At 27.6% G+C, this 13769-nt stretch overlaps 1 protein-coding gene across 1 annotated transcript; it reads left to right on the top strand.

The window, feature by feature from the left end:
* Positions 1–7699: 7699 nt before the first annotated feature.
* LOC8260671 (T-complex protein 1 subunit gamma) lies at positions 7700–13133 on the top strand. The gene is made up of 13 exons (XM_002529616.4): positions 7700–7889; positions 7995–8056; positions 8138–8210; positions 8461–8528; positions 8867–8936; positions 9188–9256; positions 9352–9423; positions 10240–10313; positions 10935–11597; positions 11676–11801; positions 11952–12056; positions 12157–12231; positions 12556–13133. Exons 1-13 carry the CDS (start codon positions 7865–7867, stop codon positions 12739–12741), a joined length of 1668 nt encoding a protein of 555 aa, XP_002529662.2. The 5' UTR covers positions 7700–7864; the 3' UTR covers positions 12742–13133.
* Positions 13134–13769: the final 636 nt, after the last annotated feature.

Here is a 13769-nt window from a genome sequence, read left to right as displayed (position 1 = left end):
TGCAAAAAGGAAGAAAGCAGCAGTCTCGTTCTTGATAAGAAGCCACTAATAACGGCTCCAGTTTGTGATAATTTCATCAAGTTATCATGCTACTTTGTTTTCCAAGAAAGCTATCCTATATTTATTTATGTATTTTAATAACTTTTTATAAATTTGAAATAAAATAACTTATAAAAAGAACCCAAGTGATGATCAATCTCACAAAAAAATAATTATTATTTTAATTAGTTATTACAAATGGATAATAATATTGAAAGTACTATAAATTTTATGTTTTCTACCTACATAATTATTTTTATTTATCTCGACTCTTGCTCATATAACGTAGTATATAATACCTTTACTAAAATTATTTTTTAATATTTTAAAATTAAAAAAAATAATTTTTTTTATATACTACATTAAATAAATAAGAGTTGAGATAAATAAAAATAAAATATTTAACATTTTCCATTTTTTATGAAGCGTGTAAAAGATTTTATGTTGTTTTATCTCGTTACTTTAATTAAATATAGATTTAATTATGATATACACGAGGAATGCTACATTATCCCTTTTGATTGATTAACTTTTTTCTATTTGATATAATATATAATACTTTATAAAAATAAAACTTTCTCAACTTTTGAATTACCGAAAAAGATATTTATATGAGAGTCAAGGCCCATTATGATAAAAACTAAAAGAATTATAATTATATTTATCGCTATACCTTTTTAAACACTATATAATGTATTTGCATTAATTATAAAGCATATGACATATTTTACTAATAAAAAAATTTAAAATAAAAATATAAAGAGCATGTGCTTACTTTTCCTTATTGAATTATAAATTATGAAAATTGGATAAGTAAAAATAAAGAAGGATAAGTAAAAGGAAAAGATTTTAAAATTTAATTGTAAATAAAAATCTTTTAAAAACTCTCTTGTAAAATTAAAGTCGTGTCGAGGCCTCTCGGCGACCAACCTGGTAAAAATAAGCATAACTTTTTAGGGTTAATTGATATCTATGAGTTATATAAAAGTATACTAATTAATAAATTATAATATTTTTTTCTAATATAGATGTTATTAAAAATAGACGTTAAATGCAAAATAAAATATCTAATATATTCTCAATAAATTAAATATCTTGGCATTTTTGAGTTTTATTAAAATATATTAATAGATCATTATGTTTTCGTAATTATTTTTACTGATGTTATTATATTAAAATTACCTCTAGTAATTAATTTTAAATTTTATATAAATGATTCTTCTAAAACTTATTTATATATTAAAAGAATATAATTAAATTATAATTTTTCTGACTTAACTTAACATAATTAATATGATTAATTGTAAAATATAATTTAATATAAGGTATTTTTTAATTAAAGTATCTTAGTGGACATCTTAATTTCTTTAAATTTCTCTAATAATTTATGATTTTAACTTTTAAATATTGAAATATCTAAATTTTAAAATTAAAGTGATAGTCTAATAAAATTTAAAATTTTAAAATTATAAATTTAGACTAATTATTTTAATATTTTCAAAAAGGACGTTACAATTAATTACTGAAAATAGAGAGATTTATTAATACAATTTGATAAAAATTCAGTAATATTAGAGTATCTCTATTCATAAAGATAAAGTTAGTATTTTAAATTAAAATAACAGTTAGACTAACAGAAAAATCTGACAGTAAATATTACATTAATGAGTTTTTATATTTTCAATAATCAATTTTAACATTTCTTTATTTTAAATGTTACAAATACTTAGTTTTTTTAATATATTTATTCTATTAATAAAATCTTAAAATATTAAAATCTTTTATTAAAAATATTGTAAAATATTCTTTTTTTTTTAAATGCAACAAATAATTGCAAACTATTGAGAGTTTTATTAAATTTTATATAATTTTGTTTTTTTACTTTGTTATTTAAAATTAAAGAAAAAATAGTAATAGTCACTAGCCGGTATAAATGAGATGTTATAAAGAAGTAAAAGTAAATAAATAAATAAAATGGTTTAAACAAGAAGCCACACAGTAGTACTGAACTCAATTCAACCGAGTCTCAGTCCCCAACCTAGTTGGGATCCCCTGTATGAATCCTTATGGGTTCTATATTTGTATATTAACAGCCAAACCAGTGCAACAGGTGAATGGAGTGCCTAGAGAACTACCTGATAATAGTCCAATTAATTTTGAATAATAATAAAAAAAAAAACAAACTGGTGGAAATAGTGAACAGAATAACATTCTAAAGGAAATACAAAATCCAGGCATGAATCTGCTATTCCTACATTTACTTTTACAGTTTATGTCAATCAGAATGGGAGTCTGCTTCCAAAGATGATCTTACTGTCCTTTGCCTAGTTCCATGATAATCATCGTCTTCGTCATCATCCTGTTCAGCTTTCTTCACTTTAATTCTACCTGTAAGATAAGGGTTAAGGGAGAAATTGCATGATAAATTGAATATATACCTTTATCAGAAGAATCTCAAGTGTTTTCCGGCTGAATTTATTTTTTCCTCCAAAAATATCACCTAACAAGTCTATCAACTACAACCCCTTTCCTAAAGCAAAATTCTTTCATGGCGACCGATAGTTGATAGAGTCTAAAATTGAGGCAAAAACTCAATATGAAGGTCACTAAAATGCATGTTCAAATGTAAGTTTTAATGGTGTTCTTATATTGATTATGCTTATCTAAAATAATTTATGAGTTCTGATTATTCCGCAACTAATCCAATGTTAGCTTATCAAAAGACACCCAGAAATCCATAAGTCAAGCAGAATTACAGGCAACACGTATGGAAAATCATATATTTGGATGAGTACAGTCAAGCCAAAATTCAGTTCAGTAACCAAAGTAGACAAGGGAAAAAAAATCAAGCATAAACTTCTGCATCCAGCCTGATGAACTTGGTGTCAAGATGCCTTGATGCAAAATCCTTCAAATGCTTATCCATTATTCTATAATAATGAACCAGCACCATCATTAATTGTGACCATAAAAAGAAAAAGTTCAAGTATGTATCTGTTATTGAGTGTGGGCATGTCAGAGAGAATTTAAAGTAACAGCATTACTGACATCGAATTCCCTATGGTAGAAATGGCAAATGAACTTCTTAGTGACAGTAACTTTACCCAAGAAATCCGCCAGTCATCTCCATGTAATCTCTATGTCCTTGCTTCTTGCTTTTTCAACTTCTTTTCTGTTCAAACAATCCTATGGTGAATACTTTACCAACTTTAGCAAGCTTAACCTGGAAATAATACGCATGCATTATACCATGGAATACTGAACTAATGGGAGCTGCAATCCTGTCAGCATGCAGTTTTTCCAGTTCAGGATCCTAAACATTGAAAAGAAAAAAAAAAAGCAACAGAGACCCACGTTTAGTAAATTGAAAGAAATCATTGCAGGATTTTGCGGAGAAAATTACAGGTGCAACATCAAAACTTACAATCCATCAACTCATCAAGATCGTGCGTTTAGTCTTTGAAATGTTTGGAGAAGAAGAGGGAAACTAATGAAGGTAATTGTTTCCTGCACTAACTAGCTGTATATAATAAATCATTAATCATATCATAATCATAATTATAATCATTATAACATTATATAAAAGTGCAAAGAAAGAGAATGACTGATGAATTTACCAAAAGAGCCGTATAATTAATGCTGTTAAGATTGACCAATTTAATCTTTTATTAATTTAATTTATTTTTATAAAAAATAATAGATAATAATAATATAAAATAAAATTTATATAGAAATGTGATACTATAATATTATAAAGATTATTTTTACTAATTTATCGAGATAGGATACTACAATATTAAAAAAAAAAAAACTAGAATTCTATTAAAAAAAGAAAAGTGATATCAAAAGAATTACTTCACAAGATCCATTGAAGAGAGTCCACAGATGCAGATTAAAAGAAGTACACAAAAAGAAATTGTAGAGATATGAACGAGACAAATTAAGAAAAACAGAATAAAAATGGTGATTTTTGGCTAAAAGTTTGTTAATCACACCTTTAATATTTCTTTTATTTGGAGTGGTTGAGAAAAAAAATGTATGACTCTTATGATAATTTTTTTAATTGGCAAGTGTCATAAAAACTTTGTTGATGCTTTATTATTATCTCTTTAAATGAATCTAAATATATACTTTCATGCTTATATTCATAGTAATTATTAGTAATAAAAAGTAATCTTTTAATGATTAATCAAAATCAAATTTAAAATTATCTATATAAGTGTATGTGCCCAAAAGGAAATAAATGAAAAAATAAAACAAAACAAAACAAAAATAATATACCATGCATTAAGATTTATAGTATAATGACATGTTCAATCAGTCATCAAGATAGATTTAGATTCTATCTTATTAAATTATATAAAATTTCTATATTTATTCAGTCTATATTTAATAATTATTTTATTATTTATAAATCTAACTACTATTAGATAAAAAATATTTTTATTTTAATTTAATAGATTAGAAGTATTTAAATAGAAATTAATTTTAAATTAATTGTTTAGTATTAACCCTTCACTCTATATGCACATAGAAATGAAACGACAACATAAGCATAGAGCTAATGTGCCACTTGACTATCACTTCCAAGTAACATTGTCTCTATCTATTCAAATAAAAAAAAAGTCAGCATTTTACATTCTATATTGTCATTAATAGTAATCTGTATATATCCAACATGCTAAAATGTAAGAATCATATCACTAAAAATTGAACCTATGAAAGAATCATATCACTAAAAACTGAACTTTTAACGGCTAAATTATTTAAGAGAAATAAAATTAATACTAAATTTATCTGATAAAATGACAATAAAATTATATTTTGGCTAACATTAAAAGCTTTAAATTTTTTAAATTGAATAAATATATAGATTAACTATTGAAGAAGTTATATGATTAATCTAAAGTTTGAGAAGACTCTTAAATAACGTTAAAAAATTTATATAACATTTTATATTTATTTTTTCTAAAAATAAAAAAATTGAGTCAAAATTTTAGAATATTAATTCAATCATAAATTTCACTTAAAATAGATAAAATCATAAAAGTAATTTAGATTATATTGAATGCTTATAATGAATTTCATCCATAGAAACTCTTTCAATTTATCTATTAGGAATTTGTATCAAATGGACTACATAAAAAGCTATAATAGGATTATCGTGTAATATATATCATTGTATGTAATATATGTTTGTAAAATGAATATTAATCTAGAAAACTATGAATATCTAAATGGGATGAGTCATATTTACCAAACAAACATATGATGAGATAGGTGGAGAAATAAAATTTCAATTTTGGTTAATAATGTATCAACTTATTAATGATAAATTATTAATGTTAGTGTAAATTGAGTTCAATTATTTAAAAATTTAAAAATTAACTCAACTAATATATTTATATATATAAAGAGCTTAATTAGTTTTCAAAAATAAAATTTAGATGAACCATTTATATTCTAAGAATTGTACAATTTTATATTAATAGTATTTATTATTCTAAATTTAGTAATTATTTTATTTTTATTATAAATTAGTTCAATTATTAATATTCATGTGCAACAGACGTGAGTAAAAAACTAGTATATAAAAGTTGTTAAATATAATAAAATATTTTATATTAAGAATTAAATAATTGATACATATTTAATTATTTAAAATTAAAATATTTCTTGTTTAATTTAGATGCATGTCCCGACCTATACATCAAAGTGTAAGATACTCATGATACGTATTTCTATCCTATTCGTTGAAGTGTATATATCAAATACAGATAAGATTACGCTTAAAATTAATAAATGTGTCAACCATCTATGAGTATGATATAAGTAGATATATACACCTATACTATATTAGAATTTTTCCAAACTTTATGAGAATGACATAAAAAGAGATGCATTGGTTCTATCTTTATGGTTATGGAAATGTTTAAATTTTAATTTTGTCAATTTCTTTTAAAAAATTATAAATAACACTTATGCAATATTTGGTACTAAAACGTTTTAGGGAGAATGCATATTTAAAAGTATGATCTTTGATTATTTAGTCACTTTGGCATTTTAACTTTCAATTTAACATGATAAATACATAAATTTTATTTTTTAATCTCTTAAAAACTTTAAATTTTGATTTTTGATAACATTTAAATAGTTACAAACATTATACGTAGACGTATTGAATAAAGCCACATGTTAAAAGTATTTAAACATCATATATACAAAAAGTTGAAATATTTTTATATTGAAAGTTAAAGTGGTTAAATGACTAAATGAGCAAAATTTAGGTATCCAAATATACATTTTGCCAACTTTTTATTATATTTCCATTTGATTTAATTCTTCAAATTTTTTTTGTCAACTATGAATACATGTCAATTGAAATAGAAATTACAGTATACATGATATTTAAGAAAAACAATATGATGTAATTTCCTGGTATTATTTTACCATTAGTTATTTTTTATATATAAGTTTATGAAGGTTAAAATTTCCATCTTAAAATAATAGGTTTTCAGTAATTTTTAGTCATTTTGAAGGAGTGTTTTTATAATTATTTTTTCAGCTTTATTTTGCATTTAACTTTCATTTTTTTAATTCAAAAATAAATCCTTTTTTTAAAATGAAAAAAAGCATTTCATTACTATCAATAAAAGTACATGAACATAAATAAACGGATTGGTTGCCTTACTAAAAACTCTATAAGTGAAATCCATAGAGGAAAGTTTAATAAGAAAAACCATAACACCAAAACAAATGAAATTTTAAAGAGAAGAAGAAGGTCACAATAAAACCCACAAAAGGACCCTTCATCCTTTTTACCACATCTTAGCCACCAACCTCACACAACCTAAATTTTAACTAATAAATGTGCAATAGCAATATATGGCATAATTAACAAAAATTATTCCAAAAAAAAATATTTCTATTTTTATTTTTATTTCAATTTAGTGTTACCCGTCACTTTTTGTGTATCGATATTCCCATCTAAAAATAAAATATGAACAAAATTCATAATTAAGCTATTAAATATTTCAATTTTATTCGGTTAAATTTTTAAACTTTTATTTTATTCTATTAAATCATTGTACTTTTAATTTTAATTTTATTAAAAAAATTTACACATATTTTATAATACTTTAATTTATTTTATTGAGCTCTTGTATTTTTATATTTGCTTTAGTTTATATATTATTTAAAATTTCTATTTAATTAAAAATTAAATCATTTTACTATTAAAGATAAATATTAGTACAATACTCATATTCATATATATTCTTACATATTAACTGAACCTGAGTATTAAACAAATATAAATATTATATATATAAACTTAAATATAAAATTTAATATCGATACAATATTTGTACCCGTTAACAGGAATCAAATATTAAATAAATAACAAATATTACCTATACAAACATAAACTTATTAAAATACTAATGCTCAAGTCCGAATACAATATATAAATTTTAAACCCGTCATGAAATTAGCCGGTCCATTGCCAAATTAATTATTGGGGGAGAATTTTAAAAAACTTTAGGACTTAATCGCAAAATTCAAAAAGTTTTTGTACCCGTGGAACTATAGATTATTTCCGCAAACGGTACCGTTTAGGAGGCTATTATACCTCGCCTGAACTCTTAAAACCCCAGATCCTTCTTCTTCTTCTGCTTCTTATAGGTTCTCTCTCCTTCTCTTCACTCAAAAGTGGAATCCCTAACCTAGCTTATTTTTCTCCGATAAACGACGCCGTTAGGGCACCTATATTCTATCTTGTGTAGTTTAACTATTTCATTATACAAATACAAGAAGAAGGAGAAGAATGCAGGCTCCGGTGCTCGTTCTCAGTAAGTTTCTCTCTTTCTTTCTAAAACCCTAATTTTATATTCTCTTCATTTTACTGTTTTGTTTGTTGCTGTTTCTTATAATTGATGTTCTGAAAACAAATACAGAGGATTCTTTGAAACGTGAGTCCGGTACTAAAGTACACCATGCCAACATTCAGGCTTCCAAGGTAAAGAAATAAATTCATTAACAAATAAATTAGAGCATCTTTTTTGTAAATATTTTTTTATTTAAACCCTAATTTTGATAGGCTGTTGCTGACATTATACGCACAACATTGGGTCCCCGATCCATGCTGAAAATGTTACTTGATGCTGCTGGAGGTCTGGCTTTTTCTTTAAATTCTAGATAATCTCTTCATTCAAGTCATTCTAGATAATCTCTTTATTTAATAGTTGTTAGAATTCAATTCATTTTGAAAGAAATGAAACCAACCAAAAAAGGAGACGATTTTGGAAGAACTCAATTCAGTTGAATTCTTTTGCAAATGATTTATTCCAAAACAAGGTTGTTGCACGGCATAGAATTAGTAGTAATTTATGAATGCTGTGGGTTTATTCTTTTTGCTTGCAGGAATTGTTGTTACTAATGATGGGAATGCTATTCTTCGTGAACTAGATCTTGCTCACCCAGCAGCAAAGGCAATGCTCTCTTTCTCCATTTCCTAAATTATCTGTACATCAATTCAAAAAAAAAAAAAGAAGCTAAACTAGACTTTCAATTTTCACATGTGCTTAACTTATAAGATGGTTTATAGGATGATGGCTGGAAGTTTTGAATAATCTTTTCCAGATAAGCCTGCACTCAAACTCTTAAGTGAACTGGCATATCATATTTTTATTAATTGATATGCATGTCAAGACTTTTTAGTGATTTGGGATTTGATTTTTCTTTTAATAATATTAGTGTTTGATTCCAGTTGAATGTTTTCACTTCATTGGTTTCCTTGTTTCTATCTTTTGACATGTTTATGCAACAGTCAATGATTGAATTGAGCCGTACACAAGATGAAGAAGTAGGAGATGGGACAACATCAGTGATTGTTCTTGGTATGGTTCTGAGATTAAACTATCATCTTGCATGTCTAAGTGGGATTATTCTTATATGATCTGATTTGGGAACAGTTACATGCGTATTTTTTTTGAATGATTTTAGCATTGGTCTATACTCGACAACCTTTACCATAGCAGTACCACCTAAGATGGGGGCTGATAATTTAATTTATAAATTCTTTTGGAAAAGTTTAATATTTTAATATCATTTCTATGTTTTTTTTTTCTATTTGGGATGTCTATTGCAGCTGGAGAGATGCTCCATGTTGCTGAAGCCTTTATTGACAAGAGTTATCATCCTACTGTCATTTGCCGAGGTAATGTTGCAAGTGCTTTTCTGAATCCCCTTTCTGCTTGTGGGTCATATATTCACTTTGATTAAGAACAAAGGTGTTTCAAATTTGACTTGCAGCCTACATTAAAGCTCTAGAAGATGCCATTGCTGTACTTGATAAAATTGCTATGTCCATTGATGTCAATGACCGTAAGTAGCTCAAATTGCTTTAATGTTATTATTTTCCAGATTTCTTTTACAGATACATCTTCATATTTGGATTTACATTGGTAGATCCTATTGTATATCTATCCTGAACTTCAAATGCGGGATTTAATTTGTAATTCTTTTATGTTTTTATTTATGGGTAAAGTTCAAAAAACTATCCTGTGGTTTGACGTTTTTTCACTTGAGTGATAACAATATTTTTTGCATCAAAGGAGTACCACATGTTTTACTTTCTTAGCATTTTTTAGGTACACATTTTATGTTTTTATTATTTTTACATAGTTTTGCATGTATTTAATATGTAATATTACCAAAATTATGATATTATAAACAATGCATCAAAAAATTCATAAATATACTAAAAATTTATTTAAAAATCATTTCTTTAATTTAATTAAAATTTAAAAATATATGTTTTAATAATTTTTTTTATGATCACAAAATATCTAATTGGATGGTAAATTAATTAAAGATACTTATTTTATCAAATATTTATATTTCTATTAATTTTTATAATCTAAAAAATGAGAAAAACATTAAATGTATCGAAGAAATGCTAAAAGAATGAAACAAATGTTACTCCTTTAATACTAAAAATATCTCTGCTCTTCAAGTGTAAAAGCACCAAACCACAGTGTTGTTTTTTGAATTTAACCCCTTATTTATTAGAAAAACCTAGCATATTTTCTTACTAGAAATTGAACTTGCTTATCACTATGAACAAATACTTGTACTCTTATCAGGAGATTTTTTTTCCTGTCTTTTGTTGTGTTAGTAACATATGGACATCCATGGCAGGTGCAACATTGTTAGGTCTGGTTAAGAGCTGTATAGGCACAAAGTTCACTAGTCAATTTGGGGACCTAATTGCTGTAAGCATCTCTTTCAGTTCTATATGTGATATTCTGTTACTACTTTTAACGAGTCTTTCCTGTTATTCAATAATTATTCTCTATGCGGCACCATGAAAATAAGTCAATAATTAACTTGGGATTAAGTTGTAGTTGAGTTATGAACATTAAGAGATGGAATTTGAATCTCCCGGTTAACATGGCTGAATAATGGGTTGATAAAGTGGTTCAAAATGCAAGACTTTTATATCATTACTAGCAATGAAACAATAAGACAATATGCAACAATGAAAGTATGCCTGGAGCAATGTCATAAATCATCCAAGCTCTTTCTATTAAGTTACAAATAATGAACATTTCAACTGGCATACATATTTATATTCCTTCACACAACAGTTGAAGTGATATTCATAGAAATCTAGAAGGGACTACTGTGGTGATTGATACGAGTAAGAATGAATATAATGACACAACATGCATTTAACAGTTTCTTGTCCTTTTGCATTCCTTTGATACTTCTGGTTTCAAGTCCTCTAAAATAAGGAAATGTTTAAAACTAATCATATTCTTCCACTTCTTTTGCCACTTGTAAGGTTTGGTAGTAAATTTGAATGCTCTTTGTTGGCTTTAATTAACTTCCAGGATCTAGCAATTGATGCCACCACCACAGTTGGGGTTGATCTTGGCCAAGGATTGCGAGAAGTGGATATCAAGAAGTATATTAAGGTTGAGAAGGTACCTGGTGGGCAGTTGGAGGATTCTAAAGTTCTTAAAGGAGTTATGTTCAACAAAGATGTAGTTGCCCCTGGAAAAATGAGAAGAAAGATTGCTAACCCACGTATTATTCTTCTTGATTGTCCATTAGAATACAAAAAGGGTGAGAACCAAACAAATGCTGAGTTGGTTAAAGAAGAAGACTGGGCAGTCCTACTGAAAATGGAAGAGGAATATATTCAGAACATGTGCATGCAGATACTGAAATTTAAACCAGATCTAGTAATCACAGAGAAAGGACTCAGTGATTTGGCATGCCATTATTTGAGCAGGGCTGGTGTCGGTGCAATCAGGAGGCTGAGGAAGACGGACAATAATAGAATTGCTAAGGCATGTGGGGCTGTTATTGTGAACAGACCGGAGGAATTGCAAGAGTCTGATGTTGGTACTGGAGCTGGGCTATTTGAAGTTAAGAAAATTGGGGATGAATTCTTTTCTTTCATTGTTGATTGCAAAGATCCAAAGGCTTGCACAGTTCTCTTGAGAGGTGCCAGTAAGGATCTCCTAAATGAAGTGGAAAGAAATTTGCAGGTATGCAGTTATTTCTTTTTTACATTCAAGGCTGTTCATACATGGGTCATAGATTTGCTGAGCGTTATTCCTATACAGGATGCCATGTCTGTGGCCAGAAACATACTCAAGAATCCTAAACTTCTTCCTGGTGGTGGTGCTACAGAGTTAACTGTCTCTGCCACTCTCAAGCAAAAGAGTTCATCTGTCGAAGGAATAGAAAAGGTGAAATTCTCTCAAGCATAAGTGGATTTCTCTTTACATATTTAGCTGCCACTAACCCACTCATAAGTATTTGTAAATAAACTTCAGTTTATCTTCACATGATTATTACATTGTTATGATTGATGCTTATGTTATATGATTATATAACAGTGGCCATATGAAGCTGCTGCTTTAGCTTTTGAGGCTATACCACGAACTTTGGCCCAGAATTGCGGTGTCAATGTGATTCGAACAATGACTGCCCTCCAAGGAAAAGTATGAACTGTTTAGGTGTTGTGATTGTATTTATGAGAAGAATCAATTTTGAATTTAATTAATCTATTTTCTCTTGTTGGTCCCAAAATTGTTTTAACAGCATGCAAATGGTGACAATGCATGGGTTGGCATAGATGGCAACACTGGTGAAATTACTGATATGAAAGAGAGGAAGGTGAGCTAATATTGTTTTGTTTATATCCTAGAATGGCAAAATTTTGTTTTTTCATTGAAATTTTTTTCTACAAAGGAAGTCACATGATATCTTTTCAAGACTTGTGGCGGTCCCTTCTTTTTGATATATATGATAAGATCTTGGCCTTCAGATGTCTTTTAGTTTATTAATATTGTATATGTTGTGATTCCTTTTTGTCACATCAATGTGCAGAATTTACTAGATTTTTGTGATATACTGTACTAGTTTCTTTGGAATTTAGTAATTTCAAAAATAGAACCTATCATATTGAGCACTCTGATAACTGTCCACTTATGTTATCAGATATGGGACGCCTATAATGTGAAAGCACAAACCTTCAAGACAGCAATAGAAGCAGCTTGTATGCTTCTGAGAATTGACGACATTGTAAGTGGGATCAAGAAGAAGCAGGCTCCAGGAGCAGGTCCATCCAAGCCAAAGATTGAGACTGAAGCAGATGCAGATGGTGAGCAGATACTTCCTGACTGAGGATATGGAGCTAGCTGGCCTTGAACTATTATTCAAATGCGCAGCTGTTTTTTTGGGACGGTTAAACGGTTTTTTAGGTGCGAGTTGAGCATCCTTCAAAATTTTGAGTGCTACTCTGTGGACTCTTGTTTTGCGTTATTGTTCTATCTGAATTTCTACTTAAATAGAGTTGGGATTTCTTCCGTGTGCATTAGTGGGACATAGTATTATTATTTATTGGCACCTATCCAAATTGCTAGCTGGTTGATATATGAATATGGTCCTTTGTATTGTAATGTCCAACTCCAAAGTTGTGCTAGAAGTCTTATGTTGAGGATACCTGTACTTGAATTTTTTGAGAAAAAAGAAGAAAAATTCCAGAGATATTTGAGACAAGATCTCTTTGGGAGTAACTTGAGAAATGGAAAAAGTTGCTATATATGCACATAATCTTGTCACTTTCTCCCTTCAATGTTGAAGGTTTTGTTGTCAGATCTGTCCTTTTTCCCTTTATATTTGTTGACACCTTTATTTGTCAATGTACTTAACATCATCTTATGTTGCAATCTTAAATATTAGCAATAATTTTGATTGTTCACTTAGTTCTTGAAAGGTCAAATTGCTTATGCTGGATAAGCTGACTTTTTCTACCAGATTTATCCATGAAAAATTAGTGAAGTCAAAATATGCTGTTCCATTGAAGTGGAAGTGTGCAGGTTCGAGATTTTGAGGCAAATATCTGTATTTACAGGTTATATCTATATTACAATTTGAATTGTATGATCAATGAAGAGTTTTCCTAGGCTACTAAGAATTGATGTAAGATTTCTCTCTATGATTTCTTTTCCCTCTTGTTCCTCTTTCCTCCGCCCGCCCTCCACTTTCTCTTATATAGGTGCAATTTAAAGAAGACTATCGTTAGTTTAAAATGACTTTTCTTTTAAAAAAAGAAAAAACAAAAAAAAAAAAAAATCTTTACCTAGTTTTCAATTGTTAAAAGAAAGAAAAAAAGGGAAAAAGGGAAAGTGAATAGGTGATTTTCAATTTAC

This window comes from Ricinus communis, chromosome 5 (assembly GCF_019578655.1).
Source record: "Ricinus communis isolate WT05 ecotype wild-type chromosome 5, ASM1957865v1, whole genome shotgun sequence".
Lineage (NCBI taxonomy): Eukaryota > Viridiplantae > Streptophyta > Magnoliopsida > Malpighiales > Euphorbiaceae > Ricinus > Ricinus communis.
Note: the sequence above shows the minus strand (reverse complement) of the source record. Positions and strands in the feature narration are given on the sequence as shown.